This window comes from Acinonyx jubatus, chromosome C1 (assembly GCF_027475565.1).
Source record: "Acinonyx jubatus isolate Ajub_Pintada_27869175 chromosome C1, VMU_Ajub_asm_v1.0, whole genome shotgun sequence".
NCBI classification, from domain to species: domain Eukaryota; kingdom Metazoa; phylum Chordata; class Mammalia; order Carnivora; family Felidae; genus Acinonyx; species Acinonyx jubatus.
Genome location: NC_069381.1, coordinates 129,339,930 through 129,359,161, shown reverse-complemented (window position 1 = coordinate 129,359,161; position 19,232 = coordinate 129,339,930). Strand labels below are relative to the sequence as shown.

Here is a 19,232-nt window from a genome sequence, read left to right as displayed (position 1 = left end):
AATTTTAAAGAGGTAGGAATTATTCTCTACCTCACAGCTAATTAAGGCTTTGGTTTCTGAAAACACTGGCCTTGCAGAAAGGAGACTACACACAAGGTATACTCTTTTCCGGTCTCCCTGTCAGGCTGAGCAGCACTCTTCCATGTGGACCAGCGACCTTGTGGCCCCCATAGAGAATACGTGAGAAGAGCCCAAGGTACTTGTCATGACTGATTTCAAACAGATCACAACTTTTCAGCAGGGTTATTGAGGAATTCAACTTTAGCGGCCTGTGTTGTCCACATTTCAAGAGTTTTAGGTCATCACACGTTCCTTATGTGCTTTCTGCCCCTTGGCATACTTTCAAATCACAAAATATGAGATGTGCATGTGGTTGGAGTAGTAAAGGCCAAGAAAAGCTGTCACATCAGTATCTATCCTTTATGATCCCTGGTAACAAGTTGTAGGTTGTCCCAGCTTTCACCATGCTTGACATGCCATCGGGAAAACATGCAAAACAGATACATTACATCTTTCTGTACAAGTTTTAATACCAGTTTTTGCTTTGAGAGTACAGGTGTCACTGCTTAGCAAAAAACACTTATTACCAAGTTATATATATTGTGCAGCCATTGTTTTAAAGCTTTGATGTTGTCACGTGATTTTCCCTTGATTTGGAGATACTTTCTTGGCCTTTCATATAATCAGCAAATCAGAATAACCAAAGAAACCAAACCCAATATAACTACATAATATTTTCATTCGTTAATGTTACCTCTGTTAACAGTTTAATTTTTTCTATTTAGACTGCTTTCTCCAGGTTTTACTGCTATAGAAAACAGTCACCATTTCAGATGCTTTTAACAACAAAGGCTTATTTCTTGCTCATATCCCATGCTGGAACAAGTCAAGAAAATGAGATCAATCAATCTTCAACCCAGTACTTGACCCCAAACTAATTATATACACATACAAGAAAAGGATCAGACACATATGGTTTAACTAGCATCATTGATTCAAGAGTAAAAACATAACGATTCCTCATACTACCATGATTGAAGAAAATATGTTCTTTCTCCTTTTTTTATAGTAAAATAGTAGCAGAAAGAAGTCATTTTGTTAAAAGAGTATAACACTTTAAGCCTAATACTTCTCCCTAATACTTTAAGCTTAATCAGAAACTACAATTACATAGATATTGGCATGATATATACAATCTTTAAATTATATATATATATATATATATATATATACACATATACACACATATGATATATATATATATAATCAGCATGTCATTTAATCTCCCAAGAAAGCTTTTTTTTTTTCAGCTTTTGTAATAATCAGCTTACCTTGAAAGTAAAATAAAAGGACGGATGAAGGGAAAATGTTTTGAGGCAGTAAAAGAAAAACATACAACATAGAAAAGTATCATATAAAGTAAAAGAGGAAGTGGATTTAAGAGGAAAACCACGGTGACATCATAAGAGGCTATACTGTTGGGCAATGTGAGACAAAGCAGAAAGTATTGCTGTCTCCCACTATTATGAACTGAAAACTGAAATGGGCGAATTGCTTGATGATACATCCTTTGTGAGGAGGGGAGAATAGATTACAATAGAGTTCTGTTTGATTCCAAAATTCACACCTGCTGTTTGTGTCACACCATACCAGCACTTTAATTTCAAACAATAGTGTAAATTAATTGATTGAATTAAATTACATTTAATTGCATATATTGTATATATGTGTATATATATACATACATGTGTGTGTGCCTGTGTATTATATTATGCATATATATGGATATATATGTCATTTATATAAGTATATATGTATACATATGTATACATGTATATATATAATGTGTATCTATTCATATATATTTTTTCCATGGCAAAGTATTCATCAGGCAAGCCCTTCTAGAATTTGTGTCATGGAAAGAAAAGCATTTCTTTGTTGGCTGCATCCTGGGACAAGAACTGAAGTATCACACAATTTGTATCATTGAAGAAGTAAACATTTTACATGCCCAAGTGGCTAGAATGTGATCATCTGATTTTATAAAGGGAAGAATTAATAAATGAAAAGGGGAAGGGAAGGAGAAAGGAAACAAAAAAAAAAAAAGAAAGGAAGGAAGAAAATATTTGCCTTTTACTGTGGTTCTTATATATAAAGTGTTTCACATAGTGGGAAATGACTGATCAGTAACAAGCTGAAAGCATGTTTTATGAATGGTGCTATATATTCTTCATAGAATAGATTATGGCACATGTATATGACACGTCTCTACACATGTGTAGTCAATCATACATGTTCAACCATGTGTCCTCCATCCTTCATGAATTCATTCATTCATTTTGTCAAATGGCAAACATATTGATTGAGCAGACATACACATTGACCATGTGCCAGACACTGTTCAACAAATGAGAGCATACAAAGATGAATAATAGTTGTCAGTCTAGCATAGTCATAGGAAAATACACATTTAGATATTTATGAATGTACAGAGAGAGAATTTGAAATTATAATCTACCATATTCATGATTGTATATCAAATGCATAAAAATATTTTAACTACCCCCAGATTGCAGTTTTCTCCATAATGTAAAATATTACTATAATATTTTATAGGATTTTAGATTGATTAAAGACTTTTTGTCTTAACTTCCTGAATCAATTTTTAGCCCATTGCCTGCATAAACCTTCTCACCTTGTCAGAAATGTAATCTAACACTTGGATTAGGAAAGAAACGTGTTAATAGGCATCTTTCGTCATAAGGCCTCCAAAGTATTTGTCTGCAACATGCCTCTATAAATGTTGACAAATCTGGTGACTGTTGTATGACTAATTAACATTTACACAGGATACATAAATTTGTTAATTTATACTGAAGTTTGACTTTAGCAAAGCATTCTCATATGCTTTATCTAAATTACTTGTTGTGTTTCTAAAACAATTAAATGTAAAAATATCTTTTGAAAGTTCAGGTCCTAGATTTTGAGGAAGGCTGAAATGTGGTAATTGGGAAGTTGACATCAATACTAATAAAAGTTTCCTTAATCAAGTAGAAGTGTTTGATAGAAAGCTTTGGTGTTACCTTTTGGTGGATAGGTAGTAATCTTGTAAGTAGAACAAAGGGAATGCTGAAGTACCAAAAAGGAGAAGGCAATTTTTATATCAGAACCACTTTTCAATGATTTAGGCTATAAATTACTATGGTTAGCATCAATATTCCAGCACATGAGCACCACAAGAGAAATTAAATATATTTTTTAGAGAATTAAAGTTATGTTGGTCTTACAGACATTCACACACTCAAAACCTTGTGATAACACTTGCTGATCTCCCTACCATTACCCCAAATTTGCATGGGATTAACGTACCTTTAACAATACTTAATAAGTGCATTTGGATATATCAGAGATCCTCATAATAATTTGTTTCAGATTTCACCACCCCGTACCACAGAATCTCTAAGAATTAGGAAGGGCCTTCATGAGTTTTTTTTTTTAATAGAAAAATTCTTTATTGTTTACCCTTAATTTGCGGTAGATCATAAAATATTCAGGTGGCAAACTAGTTACTTTGTGCACATGGCAGTAAGCATAGAGAATTCCACCCCCCTACATACACACAGTTTAGTATGTTTTTAAGATGGTTGTGGGACTAGACTTTTGTCTTGGCAATGTATAGAGAGAGCTTTCTACATTACAGCGTGTATCCTGTTTTGTCTCCCACCTTTGGCTGTAGCATTATGACCACTGTTTCTAATGTTTTTATGACTTCAGTTACATCCACCATATTACTTAGTACTAATTTTATGATTATTCTTTTTCCCTTTCATTTGGTGTATTCAGTGTATTCAGTGAAGTGGAAATTGTCCACACACTCTTAAAAACACCTCATACTTTTTAGATTTGCTTTATATAAAATTTTCTGGAAACTATCTAGATGATAAAAAAATTTCCATTACCAAAGATTTTTTTTTTAATGTTTATTCTGTCATCATTTCACACTTTGGTGGCCATTTCTGCTCAGGTGGCCTGCACATAATTTTATGTTTAAACATTTCTAACTTAAACCACCCAATCTTAAACGACTTCCCTTTCTGGATAATTTCTTGGCAAACTAGATTTGATCTTTTCTTTTATAACCCTCCTTACTTCTTAAAATAAATCACTTTAATCCATTCTGGTTTTTTTCATGCCCATTTCTTCAATTTCTTTTTCATTTTTAAAACTTTTCCTAAAATAATTGTTGGTCAGAGTATGTTGAATATCTCATTTTCTATTTATTTATTTTTTTATAGTAATACTTCTCAGAAATCAAGAACTCCTTCCTGGTGCACCTGAGTGGCTCACTTAAGTGTCCAACTCTTGATTTCCTCTTAGGTCATTTCTTGATCTCACATTTCTTGAGATAGAGCCCCGCAATGGGCTCTGTGCTGACAGGGCAGAGCCTGGTAGGGATTCTTTCTCTCCTTCTTTCTCTGCCCTTACCCCTCTTATGCTCTTTCTCTATCTTTCTCAAAACAAATAAAATTAACTTAAAAAAAAAAAAACTCTTTCTGACCAAATTCTCTTAGTATTAAAATAAAATTAGTTTTGTCTTACTAATTTTATCAGTACTAGGTAACACAATGATTTAATGGAATATTTTAAAACTATACATTATTCTAGAGTTGAATCAAGTATATTTATAAAATAACATAAATTTAAGCTATGTTTCTTAAGCCTTCTGAAGAAAACAAAACAGGGTAAGACCTAGATGTTGCCATGTAGGAAGTAACAGTTAAATTAATAGGACTACATAAATGGAAATTGTAGTACAAAGCTGTATGTAAAAAATACCACATAAGTGAAATATAGTGAATAGCTTAGGAAGTTAAAATTGTATTCAGTATTAATATAGATGAATTTATAAATTATGGATATTTAAAGATATATTCGGCACATCTACAATATTTTGGAGCTAACATAAAATTGTGAAGTTGATATCAAGAAAGATATAAATACTCTTTAATAACATGTGCCTCATTGTCACTGCTAGAGACAGAATGTTAAACATTACTGACCACAAGTGTGAACCAGTGTGGTAATTCCTACAATTCTACTAGTAAAATAATGCACAATTTCCTTTTGTGCAGATAATAGTTTGACTTTCTTATTAAGGAGCTGGTACTCTCCTGGGCATGAGGGAGTAAAGAAAAACATTTCTTCCTATTCCTGCATTGAATTAGAAGGATCATGGCATTGTCATAGAAAACAATGATGAAATCATAACACCACATTTTATTTCTACCAGTTATTAGCTATGCTTTTCTGGCAAATTATTTGAGCATGTACTTCCTCATTTCACACGGTGCATAATTTGAACTAGGCTATTATAGAAGTGAATAAGAGTATTTTTGATATGAATATACTTATCCTAAGATCTGGCACAAAGTTCAGCAAATGCTAATTGGACTTTTTAGGCAAAATTTCACCTCAAAGTTAGGGCAGGGAATTTTTGAGGCATGTTACAAAAAAGAATCATTAGGTATATATGAAAAGAACTTTAGCTCAGAAGGTTGTGAAACAGTAACAGATTAAAAGGTGTTTTACAGGAAAATTAACAAGTGAATACATAACTAAACATCTAAATATATAACATTTTTCAGTATTACTATCTGTGAGGAGAGGAGTACACAAGGTACTGGGAGCTACATACAGATTTTCAAAGTTAGGAACACCATGCAACTGTCCTGTTGCCAACACCATGAGTAAAATTTGCAAAATTACTTGTAAAAAAATATGTGGCAAATGGCTTAATTTTTAAAAATTTCTTTACATAGGGGTGCCTGGGTGGCTTAGTCAGTTGAGCGTCTGACTTCTGCTCACATCATGATCTCACTGTCGGTGAGTTCAAGCCCTGCGTCGGGCTCTGTGCTGACAGCTTGGAGCCTGTTTCAGATTCTATGTCTCCCTCTCTCTCTGCCCCTTCCCCACTCATGCTGTGTCTCTCTCTGTCAAAAATAAACAAACATTAATTTTTTTGTAATTTCTTTACATAATATATATGGCAATACTACAAAATAAGTCTGGTTAACAAAATGTAATAATATTTTTTATTTTTATTGAGGTTTTTGGAGCACCAAAATATGCATTCAAAACATGCATGGCACAAGTTTTGTAAGGCTTCCTTAATCCCTTTGTGTCATTGTTTCCCCCTGTGAGATTTTTTTTTCTTCTGCGTGTCTCAATCATCATGGTTAATAAGGGCAGTCTCATATATATATACGTATACATATGGAGAAATTCAATTCCAAATTGCTTTAAGGTTCACCTTTGAATTTTACTTTGGTCCGAAGAGTCCCATGACCTTTAAGTTTGATGAAAAGAGGGAGTAGTTATTAATCTCATTATTTTATTTTGAAGTTCTCCCAAAGCAGGTGACTCGAGACATTTCTGCAAAATGACATTCGTAGACCATGTAAGTTGATCATTGTTACACAGTAAAAGGCAATATCTCAGATTTTAATACACCTTCAGTATTTTTTTATCTGATGTTCTCAATTCTTGGTCACTCTACTTCTTCAGAGCCAGCACTATTTTGGACAGTTTAATTATATGTCTTATATCTATGCTTAAATGTAAAAACTGTTCCTTTTTAAATATTATTTTTATACACTTGTATATGCCAAACTTATTATATTCCAAAAATTTTCACTCTTCATTTTAATATCTGCTATACTATTCCTTTTACACAAAGTTATTTCATTGTGCCTCAGAATATTATAATTTAAAGAGTATATTGTAACTATACAATAATTTCAAAGAATTTTTTCTTAAATTTATTTTTTTAATTTAATCCAAATTACATCCATATAGTGCAACAATGATTTCAGGAGTAGATTCCTTAATGCCCCTTTCATTCAGCCCATCCCCCTTCCACAACCCCTCCAGTAACTCTCTGTTTGTTCTCCATATTTAAGAGTCTCTTATGTTTTGTCCCCCTCCCTGTTTTTATAATATTTTTGCTTCCCTTCCCTTGTGTTCATCTGTTCTGTCTTAAAGTCCTCATATGAGTGAAGTCATATATTTTTCTTTCTCTATTTTCACTTCGCGTAATACTCTCTAGTTCCATCCATGTAGTTGCAAATGGCAAGATTTCATTCTTTTTGATTGCTGAGTAATACTCCACTGTGTGTGTGTGTATAAATATATATATGTGTGTGTGTATAAATATATATATATATATACACACACACATATATATACATATATAAAATAAATGAAATATAAAATATGTTGTAATTAAGTCTATTGTATACATATAGGTATAATGAAAGTGGAAGAATAAGATTAAGAAAACAATGCAGCAGTTAATTATCTTTTTTTTTAATGTCAATAGCCTTAGAGAGAAGGGAAGAAGTCAAAAACAAAGTGAAATCTGTAACGCTTTACCAGGCAGCTATTGACTTCAAGAAATTGTTAGGAGCCATAAAAAAGAATGAAATCTTGCCATTTGCAACAAAATAGAAATACAGAGTATAATGCTAAGAGAAGAGGATCAGAGAAAAATACAGTATCATCTCATTCATATGGGAAATTTAAGAAACAAAACAGATGAGCAAAAGAAAAAAGGAGAGAAAGAGACAAACCAAGAAACAGGCCCTTAACTATAGAAAACAAACTGATGATTACCACAGGGGAGGTAGGTAAGGGGATAGAGGAAATAGGGGATTGGGATCGAAGAGTACACTTATCACAATGAAAAAAAATAAAAAGATTAAAAACTTCTAGGAGTAATATCTTTATATGATGTTGTGAAGAAAGAAGGATAAATGATAGTTTAAATAAATCTCTCTCTACCTTCTTCTCTATATCCATGTCCCAACAATACTAGTTAAAATTTGCCAAAGTGTCAGGGCACCTGGATAGCTCAGTCAGTTAAGCATCCATCTTCAGCTCATGTCATGATCTTATGGCTTGTGAGTTCGAGCCCTGTGTCAGGCTCTGTCCTAACAGCTTAGAGCCTGGATTCTGTGTCTCCCTCTCTCTCTCTACGCCTCCCCCACTCATGATCTGTCTCTGTCTCAAAAATAAATAAGCATTAATTTTTTTTAATTCACCAAAGTGTTTAAATAGTTAAATAATTCAGACCACCATGGTGACAAACACAAGAAAAGGAAGCTAATTTTTATTGTCCTAAGGTTAAGGATAGTAGGAAACAATTATAGAATAAGTGTAAAGGAATGATATACAATATACAGGCGTTTCTGCTGGTAAGAAATATATATAGATATCTACATATAATCTATAGATTATAATCTATATCTATCTACATCTATATCTATATATCTATCTATATAGACATATATCTATATCTATCTACATCTATAACTATATAGATGTAGATAGATATAGATATATATTATATAGGGAGGGCCATGAAGGACTAACTTGAATACAATCGTCTGAGAATGATTAGCAGGGAGCAGTGGATTGCAACAGTACAGATTAAAGATGACCAGGGCATGGACTGTGGATTTTGCTTGAGGAAAAATGAAAAAGAGATGCCAAAGATATTATAGTCAGCATGATAATGCAAATGATTCAGTAAGGAATTGGACAGGAAATTTTGATGATCCTCAGACATTCCGATTCCTAAATGCTCTGCCATTAATGGCTTTGATCATTGTAGTCTGCTCACAGTATGAAGATTTATGAATTTCTGTAAAGATGGTAAAAATACTTGGTCTTAAATCAACCACTGGAAGAAGAACTCGTGGAGCAGCAAATGCCTTAAGTAGTCATTGTGTAATGTAGGCAACAAGAGTAATGATTTCTATGTAATATCTCAAAAGAGATTATTTTTTGAAATGGGAACAAATGTAGAACAGTAGAACATATTTTATCTTTGGCCATAAAACATTGTTTTACAAGGAGTATAGGGAAAATTGCAAGGTGATCATCAGCTGATTAAGATGTATAACAGTTAAAATTAATTATTTCTCCAGCACAGTCTCTGAGAGTTATTTCCAGTATGTAATAAGTAAAATATTCCCTGAAGATTAAGAATTTAATTGTGCTTCCATAGTTTAAAACAGAAAAGCTTTATTACCATGAGCAGGTGATTTCTTTTATCCATAATAATTACTGGATTCCAAACTATGAATAAAATAGGTAATTAATCAATACTGTTAACAAATACCACCTGTCCTACCTAAATGATTTCAGTTTAGAATTAAGAATCACACTATATTTATCTTGTTTAAAAATCTCTCTTTACTCTTTTGGAGTTCTAAAGCGATATTTTTCATAACTTCCTAAAGTACTTGAACGTACATGACGTTCATATCAGAACACAATCTGGTCAATTAGTATTTAATCCTTCCATTCCTGAGCAATTCCTTTTTTTTTTTTTTTTTTACTTCCAAGCATCTCAGTGTAATGATGAGCCCAGAGGTTCTTATCATAACAAAAATATATATCGTAACATAACAAAATATATCTCAGGTCATTCCTCTTATTTAACATCAGCCCTGATTTAGGTTTGTTTTCTTTTGGTTCAGCTTGGTTACCAAAAGAGGTAATGTAAAGAGCAAATTTTTATTTTAATTTGTAATTCAATGTAATTGGGCAAAAATAACCTTTTATACATCAGCTATATAATGAAATTATTAAGCAATTGGTATTGGTTTTCTCCCCACCCCCCCCCCCATTGGAGTATGAAGCATCCTCAGGAAGATTTGACAAACATAAAGTTACATTAAAAAAATTTTTTTTGCAGTGATGAGAATTCATTCTGATGTGTTTACAAATTCATTCTAAACACCTTATTCCAAATTATCTGTGGGTTGTGTCAAGAATAAAAAGTGTAAAGAATTGGAACAATTTTCTAGGTCATTCATCTGCAAAACCACAACTGAAGAGGAAAATAAATGATTTTTAAAAATCAACAGCTTTATTCATTGTTCACTTTATTATAATTACATGAAAAGGCGCTCATTCCATTACCTCAATTCAGGAATGTAGACAGTCATTGACCTGGCCCTAAACCTTATTTATCTATTTTAATGATTTATTGCATTATGGTATATAGTAAATGTGTATACGAAGTATGTATGTAAGCTTTTTATAAAGAATATAAACAAAAAGGTAAGATGATGCATGAATGATGACCTAATACTAATATATTATTTTTCATTTAAACCATACTCCATACTCATACTTTTACAATATCATTATTAATCAAATAACTATATTCTTGAGTTGTAACATTATTGTCAATTATGCTGGCATTGATGTTTTAATGAAACAAATTTTTTTCACAATGTGAATTTTTTAGTAATGATTTTATGAGATTTTTCCCATGTTTTAGGAGAGCCAATACTTTCTTCATGAATATCCCAGATAATTCACATGGCATCATTGAAGCCTAGTTCCAAAAACAGCTTCAGCTATCTGAATTGGCTATGACAGAATTGGCAGACACCTTGAAATTGCAGTTATTTAGTCTGGCCACCATGCCCAGAAAGATCTACTTGGAATGGTTCTGGAAGCTGTTCTTTTATTGTGTGCAACTATTCTTAATATGGTAGTATTTGACAGTCATTTTAGGTAAGAACTGAAGCCAATTAAATGGTTTCTCTGTGGATTTCCTCTGACAGATGCACAGAGGCATCTTGTGTTAGCCAATAGGCATTATTTAAACATAGCTAAAACCATTCCAGCATTTATTTTGATGCAACCAGCTAATTATATGGCTGTGATTTATGTTTAAGTAAAGGATTTTAATCAGATCTATTATTTTCATCCTCTGCTGTACTCTTATCACAGAGTCATGGTACCTCTAAGGGGAAATGGGAAGACAACTTCTCCCACAAAAATCCTGGGCACATTCTCTTGTTTCCATACTAATAGGAGTCTGATTTTAAATGGGAAAACACTGTTATTTCCCTATCCGTGATTAGAAAAGTAAAAATTATGTAGCTTGAACTGAGACAGATGACCATTTGCTGTTTTGTATTTAGTTACACTTTGGACATAGAGCAAGCCAGAAAAAAAAAAAATCCCAGAAACTTAATAAAGATGGATTTGCTTGAAGGGCAAACTCAGTTTTTATGGTGGTTACTTATAATTTTCAGTACTTTTTAAATGAATTCCTAATTCTTAAGATTTCAGTTTTTCTATAAAATATGCTAAATTGATGATTTGACATAAAGAAAAATGACTATAAACCTAAAATTTTTAAAGTATTTCAACAAGTGAAGTACAGTTGAAGTTACCCTCAGCATATTGGCAATACACAGGACATTAGCAGAAATCTCGACCTAGTATTTACGAATCTGTGATGGCTGGCTCCTCTAGTTCATTTTGTTGGAAGTTAGTACATTAGCAGACTTGTGAGTTTTGTTATGAACCAATTTTTATTCTTCTTCTTTATTTTTTTATTTTTCTAGATGCTCCACCAACTGGTCAGGCACACAATGTGAGAGACCAGCCCCAAAGAGCAGCAAGTCTGATAATATTAACACAAGTAAGTTCCTCAGCTTACCATGATGAATGTTCTACATGGTACAGAAACCATTCTCTTATGCCATTACTGGGGGACTTGAATCTTGGAATTTCTCCTTCAAGGAATTTTTCAGGAGATATATTGCAATCCAGGTGTTTTGGGAAGGATAGAGCACTGAGCTCACATGGTGACAAGATCCAGCATTTACGTGTGCTTTCAGGTAGAAAGAGTTCAAACCTTGGCAGGTTTCAGAATGCACATCTGCAAACCTAGCATAAGTTTTTCTTGGGAAATGGGAAACGTCAGTGTACTAAGGCTTCAAATATCACAGTGGATATGAGAATGCTCCAGAAAAAAAAGCAATTCCATGTTTTAATTAGAGCAAAGTATATTTTCTTGCAATGCATTTCAGTATGTTTTTGGAGAGCATACGTGACTGGTGAGTCTTAAAGAAAAGTATATTAACAAGAAAATCTTAATAAGGATCATGGGTTGATTTATTGCTTATCTTTAAAGTATTGGTTTTGAAGTGTATTAAAATGTAGTTTAACATTTTTCAAATCCTTTTTTTGTGCAGTTATATAGTCTTAGGGCAGGTCACTGATATGAAAGTCCATCTACATCATCATTTGTGTGTCTACGCATGTATTTTTAACAACTTTAAACAATTTTATGAAAATTTTCAAAATGAAAGTTTCCCAATTTACACATATTGTCACTAATTTTATTATGAGTGAAGCACTTTTGAAATATGTAATATCTATCAAGTGGGTAAATTTATTCTTGAAGAAGAAAAATTATATCCCTGATTGACAAATGCTTACTTCAGCATTTTTGTCTCTAGTCCGTCACTCCTGGTGAAAAAAAACTTCATTTTTTTTTAATTTTTTTCAACGTTTATTTATTCTTCAGAGATAGAGAGAGACAAAGCATGAGGAGGGGAGGGGCAGAGAGAGAGGGAGACACAGAATCCAAAGCATCCTCCATGCTCTGAGCTCTCAGCACAGAGCCCGACATGGGGCTTGAATCCACAAACCATGAGATCGTGACCCAGGCCCAAGTCAGACACTTAACTGACTGAGCCACCCAGGTACCCCTGAAAAAACTTTCTTGAAAACAAAAAACATACTATGGAGTTTGTAAAAAAGGCAAGGAACTATCAGAGGCAAAAGTATGCAATTTTTATATCCTAGATGTAGGATCCTAGTGTTTGCTGATCTACTTGTTTGTTCCAACTGCCCCCAGATAGTTTCTCTATCACTGCTTGAAATTCTCTAAGCAAAACTGTCCAAATTTCCACCATTTAGAAATTAATTTGGTCAAATAGACATGAGCATCTTTGAAAAATGTCAAATAGGTCTAGAATAAATAGCCTAGACATGAATATTTGAATTTGCAGAGATGAGTAATCATTGGTCATATAGTATTATTGGGGGTTTACCCTGGAATTTGTGTGTTCTCCTTAGGGAAAGGAAAGGAGGGAAAGGAAAAGGAAGAGAAAGAAGGAGAAGGGAAGAGAAAGGGAAGAGCAGGGCATTAAGAAAACTATGGGGACATTACTGTAGGAATAGAGTACTGGAATTTGAGAAACTGGTTCATAAAATTTAGTACAGGACACGAATATGCCTTGCCTAATTTGATATTGAAAAAGGAGAGGGAAAGAAATACTTCTTTTCTCTCTTCCCAGGATGTAGGGCTTATACCCATATTACAAATAATAGTTCTGGAGCCATACTAATTTATATATGATTTTGTAAACCAGTTACAAAACTCAGCAATCATTAATAGCATTGTTTTTTAGCGAAAAGTACACTTCGAGTTACTAACCTATAGAACACACTGAATTTATAAGTTGAGAATTTTGAAGACAAGTTATTTTAACCTTTTGTTTATGGTGATTTCTCAGTTAGATAAATGAGATACATAGCCTTTAACAGAGTCAAAAACAACTTTATTGATAAACTCTCTGAAAAGAAAGAAGGATACAGAGTAATATGTCAATTGAATTTTTTTTAATTTGGCATAAGTTCCATCCACAAGGGAAAGCTTGGTGTTTGGAAGGTGGATTGGAGGAGGGAATGCCAGATGTTTTTATTGGAGGGTGCTATCTCCAATTATTTACATGGCCATAAAGCTCCCTTATAAGGCCAATGCCTTTCATTGCATGCAACAGTTCTGAGAAGGGACTATCAAAAAGAAGGAGTTGCAAGTATTTGTAGCCCTTTTTCCAAAGATTCTAACGTTCTTCCTTCCATCACTGATTTAAAGTCGTTAAATTTAATAGAAGTATCAATGCACATTGAAAGGGCTATTAGCTCTGTAAATGTCAAATTTTCCTAAATTTGAGCAAAGTTGACCACATAATGACACTATTAAAAGGTACTTATCATCAGACATTTATGCTTAGCAAAACTTGCCTCAGTAACTCTGGAAGAAGGAAAAAAAGTAAACTGATCCCACCTGAGGTAAGAGGATTATTTTTATTCTCTGTTAAAGCCCTGTGGTTTTGAATGGTTGTCAAATGTTCCCCAAACTTGGAGAGAAGTCATCCACCCAATAGGAAAAGATAGATACTTTAGCAGTGTGTTTTCAGATCTGCATTTCCACTAAGAGTGAAGCATTCCTTAACTATCAGACCTTGGAATAATAAAGAATACACGGCTTCTGTTGGCCTGAAGACTGTCAACTGGCAAGGAGATTTACCTTTCCAATTGATGCACAGATTTCTTAATCATCTTGGGGTAGTCATACTGATGTTTTCTGGCTGTTGCCGTTTAAAGATTCTAAAAATCAGCCTGTGGAATTAAACAGATCTATTATCCTAGAATATTCTGCTGAGGTTCCACTTAAAAAAGCTAGTCTGACTCTTCTGAAGTTATTTTGAAGAGTTTAAAATTAAACATGATAAAATATTCCTTGTATACTTCTATTTCAATTTTACCTAAGGTTTTAAGGGAGTGAATTCTCAATGTTTGAATTATGCTGTTCATATTTGCTAAAATTAAGGAGGATAAAAATATACTCAGCATTTGTGAGGCAGTAATATTCAGATGCTGTATTTTAATACAGTGACAACAGAGAAGTGATATCTGTTAGGGGTCTGTGTTTCCTTTTTTCCTATCTTGCCCTTATCTCTTTTATACCATCCTGTTTCAAAATAGAAAAAAAATTAATTATGTTATACCAAGGACCCAAAACTTTGTAAATTTAGAGAGATAACTGAAAAATGCAACAAAATAATGCCTTTGTCCTAATTCTCCCAAGGCATATTTATCAAGCCTCAACTAAGTGTCAAGTACTGAATTAGATCCCAGCCACAAGTCAGTGAGTGAGACAGACTGCCTCTTCTATGAAACTGAGGTTCTAGAAAGGTAAACAGCAATAAAACAAGGAAGCAAACAAGTGAGCATGCAGATTTATAAAATAATTGTAATGTTTTATTGGTCCTGTGAAGGGAGCGAAAGTGAAGCAAAAATAGAGAATGGCAGAGGAGAACTGAGGTCAGGAGTGATTTCTCTGAGGTGATGGTATGTAAACTGAGATTTGAAGGATTAAAAAGAGAAGAGGCTAAGAGGCTATTTCAAACACAAGGGCAGGAGGTACAAAAACCCTGGAACAGGAAAGAGTTAAAGATGTCCAAGGGATTGAAAGGCCAGTGTGCTGGCATCAAGGGGACAAGAGGGACAGTGATACAAAGGGAAGATATTTTCTTTATGACTGTTAATATTACAGTTTATCCCAGTGCCAAAGAGAAAATATCCTACTCACAAAAACATATCCACTTTCACATTTATGGATATGTGTAAACATCCATTTAAAAGCAGAATATATAGCAACAAGTCAAAAGAGGTCAACTGTAACGATATGTTTAATATTTATACCTTTCTACCAATAAACAAAAGGTCCTTTTCCTCTGACTTCCAGGACACTGAATTATTCTGGCTCCCTTCTTAACTCTCTTGAAGCAATTCTGTCTTCTTTGTGAGATACTCTTTCTCTATTTCTTCCGGATAACTCATTCTCCACTTCCCACTATACACAGCCTCCCCGGTGATTCATAATTCCTCAACCTCACTTACCAACTCTATGTTGACTACCCCTACATTTCTGTTCTCAATCCTGGTTTGTCTCCTGAGTTTGAGACATAGATCCCACTGCACAAGTGCAATATCCATGTCTATATCCATGGCAATGTCTGTATCATCTGTATTCCATGGGAATCTCAAACTCAACATGTCCCAAAGTGAACTCACCACCTTCCCCAACTCAAGCAGAGTGGCAACATATATTTTTAATTATTTAATAAACATGTGTGTCATACTTCCTGTATGATGGTCAATCCTATTTACATTACTATGATGTAATATTAATGATGACACTCATTTTATGGATGTGTGAACTGAGACAAAGATAGGCTGGCTCCGGAGTCTATTCTCTCAACTGCTGTGCTATCCTGACTCTCCCCAGGAGAAGGTCTCTTCAATAGAACAATTTGATAATATAGCCCTTTCTAATGGGGAGGTGTTACCTAAAGAGGCTTCAGAACAGTGTTGCAAAGGAAGGTTTGTTCTATGTGAGAAGGTTATTGAGATGTTGAGATATCGTCTCCATCTTTAATAAGTACAGAATGTGCTTTTTTAAAAAAAATCAGTTTAGAACAATCCACCAATAACTTACTGCTAAAAAAAATCATCTGCAAAAGACCTTGATTGATGTATGTTACAATATATTTACTTCTATATATTCTACTTTGGAAAAAAATTACTTTGATAAATATCTGTCTTATAATTCTAAAAGTATATGTTGTTGACAATGATTCCCTTCAATATAAAATTTTATGAAACCAAATTTTTAAAACTTGCCCAACTGCCACCCTGAATTAGTTATTGGCTACACTAAGCATTATTGCAGTTACCTTAATTGGTTGTATAAACTTTAGAAGTCTAGACTCTTAAACAGAGTGCTGCAATGTAAGCAACTGGAACTGCCATCTGTGATGGGAGAAAGAAAAATAAAAAGGTTGGTAAGTTTTTTAGCATGTATATATAACAGCATATCTACCTTATATGGGAATTAAACTATATACAACAAATACGTTTTATAATAATATGCAATTGCAGTGAGGGGAAGTAACTTTATGTACCTTAAAACCAGGATTGGTAAGTATTTAACATCTACCAATTTACCAGATATTTTAGCAAAAAACAAAAAAGAAAGATAATGAAGTAAGGATATTTATAAAGTCATGATCAGTCAGTTGAAGTCAGAGTTTATGAAGAGACCAAGCTGTTCACTGGTATTTAAAACTTGTGAATAAATGTTAATTACTATCCAAGGTGCCAGATTCTCTACTTTAATTACTAATAAATTACACATTCATATAAAGTTCACTTTCCCAAAACCAAGATGGTAATATAATACCAAACTCACTAAGTAGTATAGTTTGGTAAGAATATGAAATAATAAAATGAATTTTACACTTTAGGAACAGACTACATAATGCAAGTCATATTTTTTTTCTTGCATGGAAGATGTAGTTATTTGGTTATTTTAAACAAATGATGTTTAAAGTTCCAAATTGGATTATGTTACACATGAGATTTCCTTAATAAAGACTTTCTGGTATCTTGGTAAGCGATCTCCAGGATGGACTATTTTTCACATAGATAACTTCTGTCTAGAGTTATCAAAACTGATCTTACTGTTTTATTGTCCCTAAGCAGCTGCTTATTGTGCTAAACATTACCATTCATTTCTGCCACAGTATTTTACATGCACATGTATTTGCAGAGGGAGATTAATATATTTAATAATTCCTAATGTTTCATTCTTGAGCCATTCGAGATCCCCGCATTAAATTTCAATTAGTTTGGGGTTTCATTTGTTTTAGTTTCCACATGACTCAACTGAATCAACCAGATGCTATTCTAAATAGACAAAGCCTTTGTCTCAAGATATTTGTTGGAAAAGCTAACATTAGGTGCTTGATAGAGCAACTTCATACTCCTGTTATTAAGCAAACCTCACATTCAAGTTTCTTCCTGCATAAGTTACATAACTATAGGTGTATCTTCCTATGGATCACCTTATCAGCAAAGGGGTATTGTCTCCTCCCTCTCTTGGTGGGAGGCGGGTGGGATGCAGGGGATGGGGAGAAAAAGGTTGCTATTGTTGCCAAGCTAGAAAAGGAGGGCAGAGGTTCTCAATTTTGTTTCTCCCCTAAGACCCAGTTTCTCTGACCACTCTTGAAGATCTATTCCATAGATATTTTATTCCATTTTGAAGATAGGTGATAGAACCTAAGATCATTTTTTAAAATACATGGGGGAAAAAGGTGAAAATGGACATTTATAACAAAACCAACTTCTCAGATCTACTTTGCTGAAACTATTCTGGGGCTAGAACCTAAGAAAAACAATCCCTTTTGCTCTTCCTCTCCCCCCCTCCCCCCATTTTGTTGAATCAAGCTAACAGGCCTGTGTAGTAGGTCTTCTTGTCTGTTTTATTGGTGAGGAGCATGAGCCTCAAGTTTTAAATAACCTATCCAAGGTCTCAATCTATGTTGTGAAACTGATATTTAAGCCTATGTCCATCTGAATCCAATGCTGATGACCTTCTATTTGACTAGGCTGCCATCAGATGCCTAGATACACTAGGCACATGTACTCATTGAGAGAGAGTATTTATAGCTAAAGGAACAACAGTAAAGGTGGGATTATGACCAGTGGAATTGTATAAATTTGTGTTCAGTCACCACTGATTTACAAGAAGTTACCAGCATGTATTTACTTCTATCATTGCAAGTAAATGTGTACAGTGAGAATCAGACTCTGCCTGACAAAGATAACAGTATTTCTAAACCTCACGGTATTTAACAGCAACACATAAATGAAAGATATCTAAAGAAACATTTCCAGCAAATCAGTATTTAATACAAGAGTGATTTTTCAGTAACATAGTTATGAACTAGGAATATAGATGTTTGGCCTGAGCTTTACTTTCATTACATCAGTGGTCAAATGATTTAGTGTAATAAGGTGTTCAGTTATATAAATCTTTAATTCACTTTATTTATGTGTTCTCCTATTCATTTTTTTTTTTAATAGGAAGCATTGCCATCATTGTGCCTCTTGTCCTCCTGGTGACTTTGATAACAACCTTAGTAATTGGTTTAGTGCTTTGTAAAAGAAAAAGAAGGTAAGATTCAATCATTTAGACAGTCAGTAAATAAATTACACACACAGTTACAGAAAATGTAGGAATGTTTTCCTTTTAATTCTTAAAAACATTAGTTATTCCAACTGCAAACTCTTGTTTTCAAACCATTTTATCCCTCTATTTCATTTTAAAGTGAGTAAAATTCAGACAGCTCTTCTCCCTTGTTATGTTGATGGAATGGCTCCATTTGTATATTCTAACAAAACTAACAAGGGGACATGTTAATTAAAATTTCAGTACAATTTTACATTTGTGGTAGTTTTTCCATGAAACACCAAGAGTCTCTGAAGTGTATCCTATTATCTTAATGTGTAGGATTAGTAATGTCAATACAATGATACTGAATATGTGTTGTATATCACAAATTGTGCATTAAATTCACAAATAATGTATTTATTTATTTTATATATTCCTGGAAGTATGATTTTACCATTATCTGAATAGGCAATTATAAAGATCTGGAAGCAGTAGGTTGTCTATAGAGTTATTATCCAGAACCAAGGATGACCTGGGTATTGAAAACAAT

The 19,232-nt window shown here is 33.4% G+C and overlaps 1 protein-coding gene and 1 long non-coding RNA gene across 5 annotated transcripts in view; one reads left to right on the top strand and one right to left on the bottom strand.

Annotated features, from left to right (window-relative positions):
• The window catches only part of LRP1B (LDL receptor related protein 1B), a 1,862,224-nt gene that overhangs the window by 1,836,095 nt on the left and 6,897 nt on the right, over positions 1-19,232 (top strand). For all 3 annotated transcript variants that reach the window (XM_053214983.1, XM_053214982.1, XM_053214984.1), the window contains 2 exons: positions 11,433-11,509; positions 18,595-18,685. In XM_053214983.1, the coding sequence (XP_053070958.1) occupies positions 11,433-11,509; positions 18,595-18,685 (168 nt within the window). The remainder of the gene's footprint in view (positions 1-11,432; positions 11,510-18,594; positions 18,686-19,232) is intronic.
• LOC128314020 (uncharacterized) overlaps positions 2,936-19,232 on the bottom strand; it is a 54,963-nt gene continuing 38,666 nt past the window's right edge. The window contains exons 2-3 of one of the 2 annotated variants that reach the window (XR_008295310.1): positions 16,404-16,479; positions 2,936-5,990 (exon numbers count right to left, since the gene is read on the bottom strand). This is a non-coding gene — a long non-coding RNA (uncharacterized LOC128314020). Of the gene's footprint in view, positions 5,991-13,432; positions 14,284-16,403; positions 16,480-19,232 lie in introns of those variants that run through there. The other variant, XR_008295311.1, reaches the window with a different exon arrangement.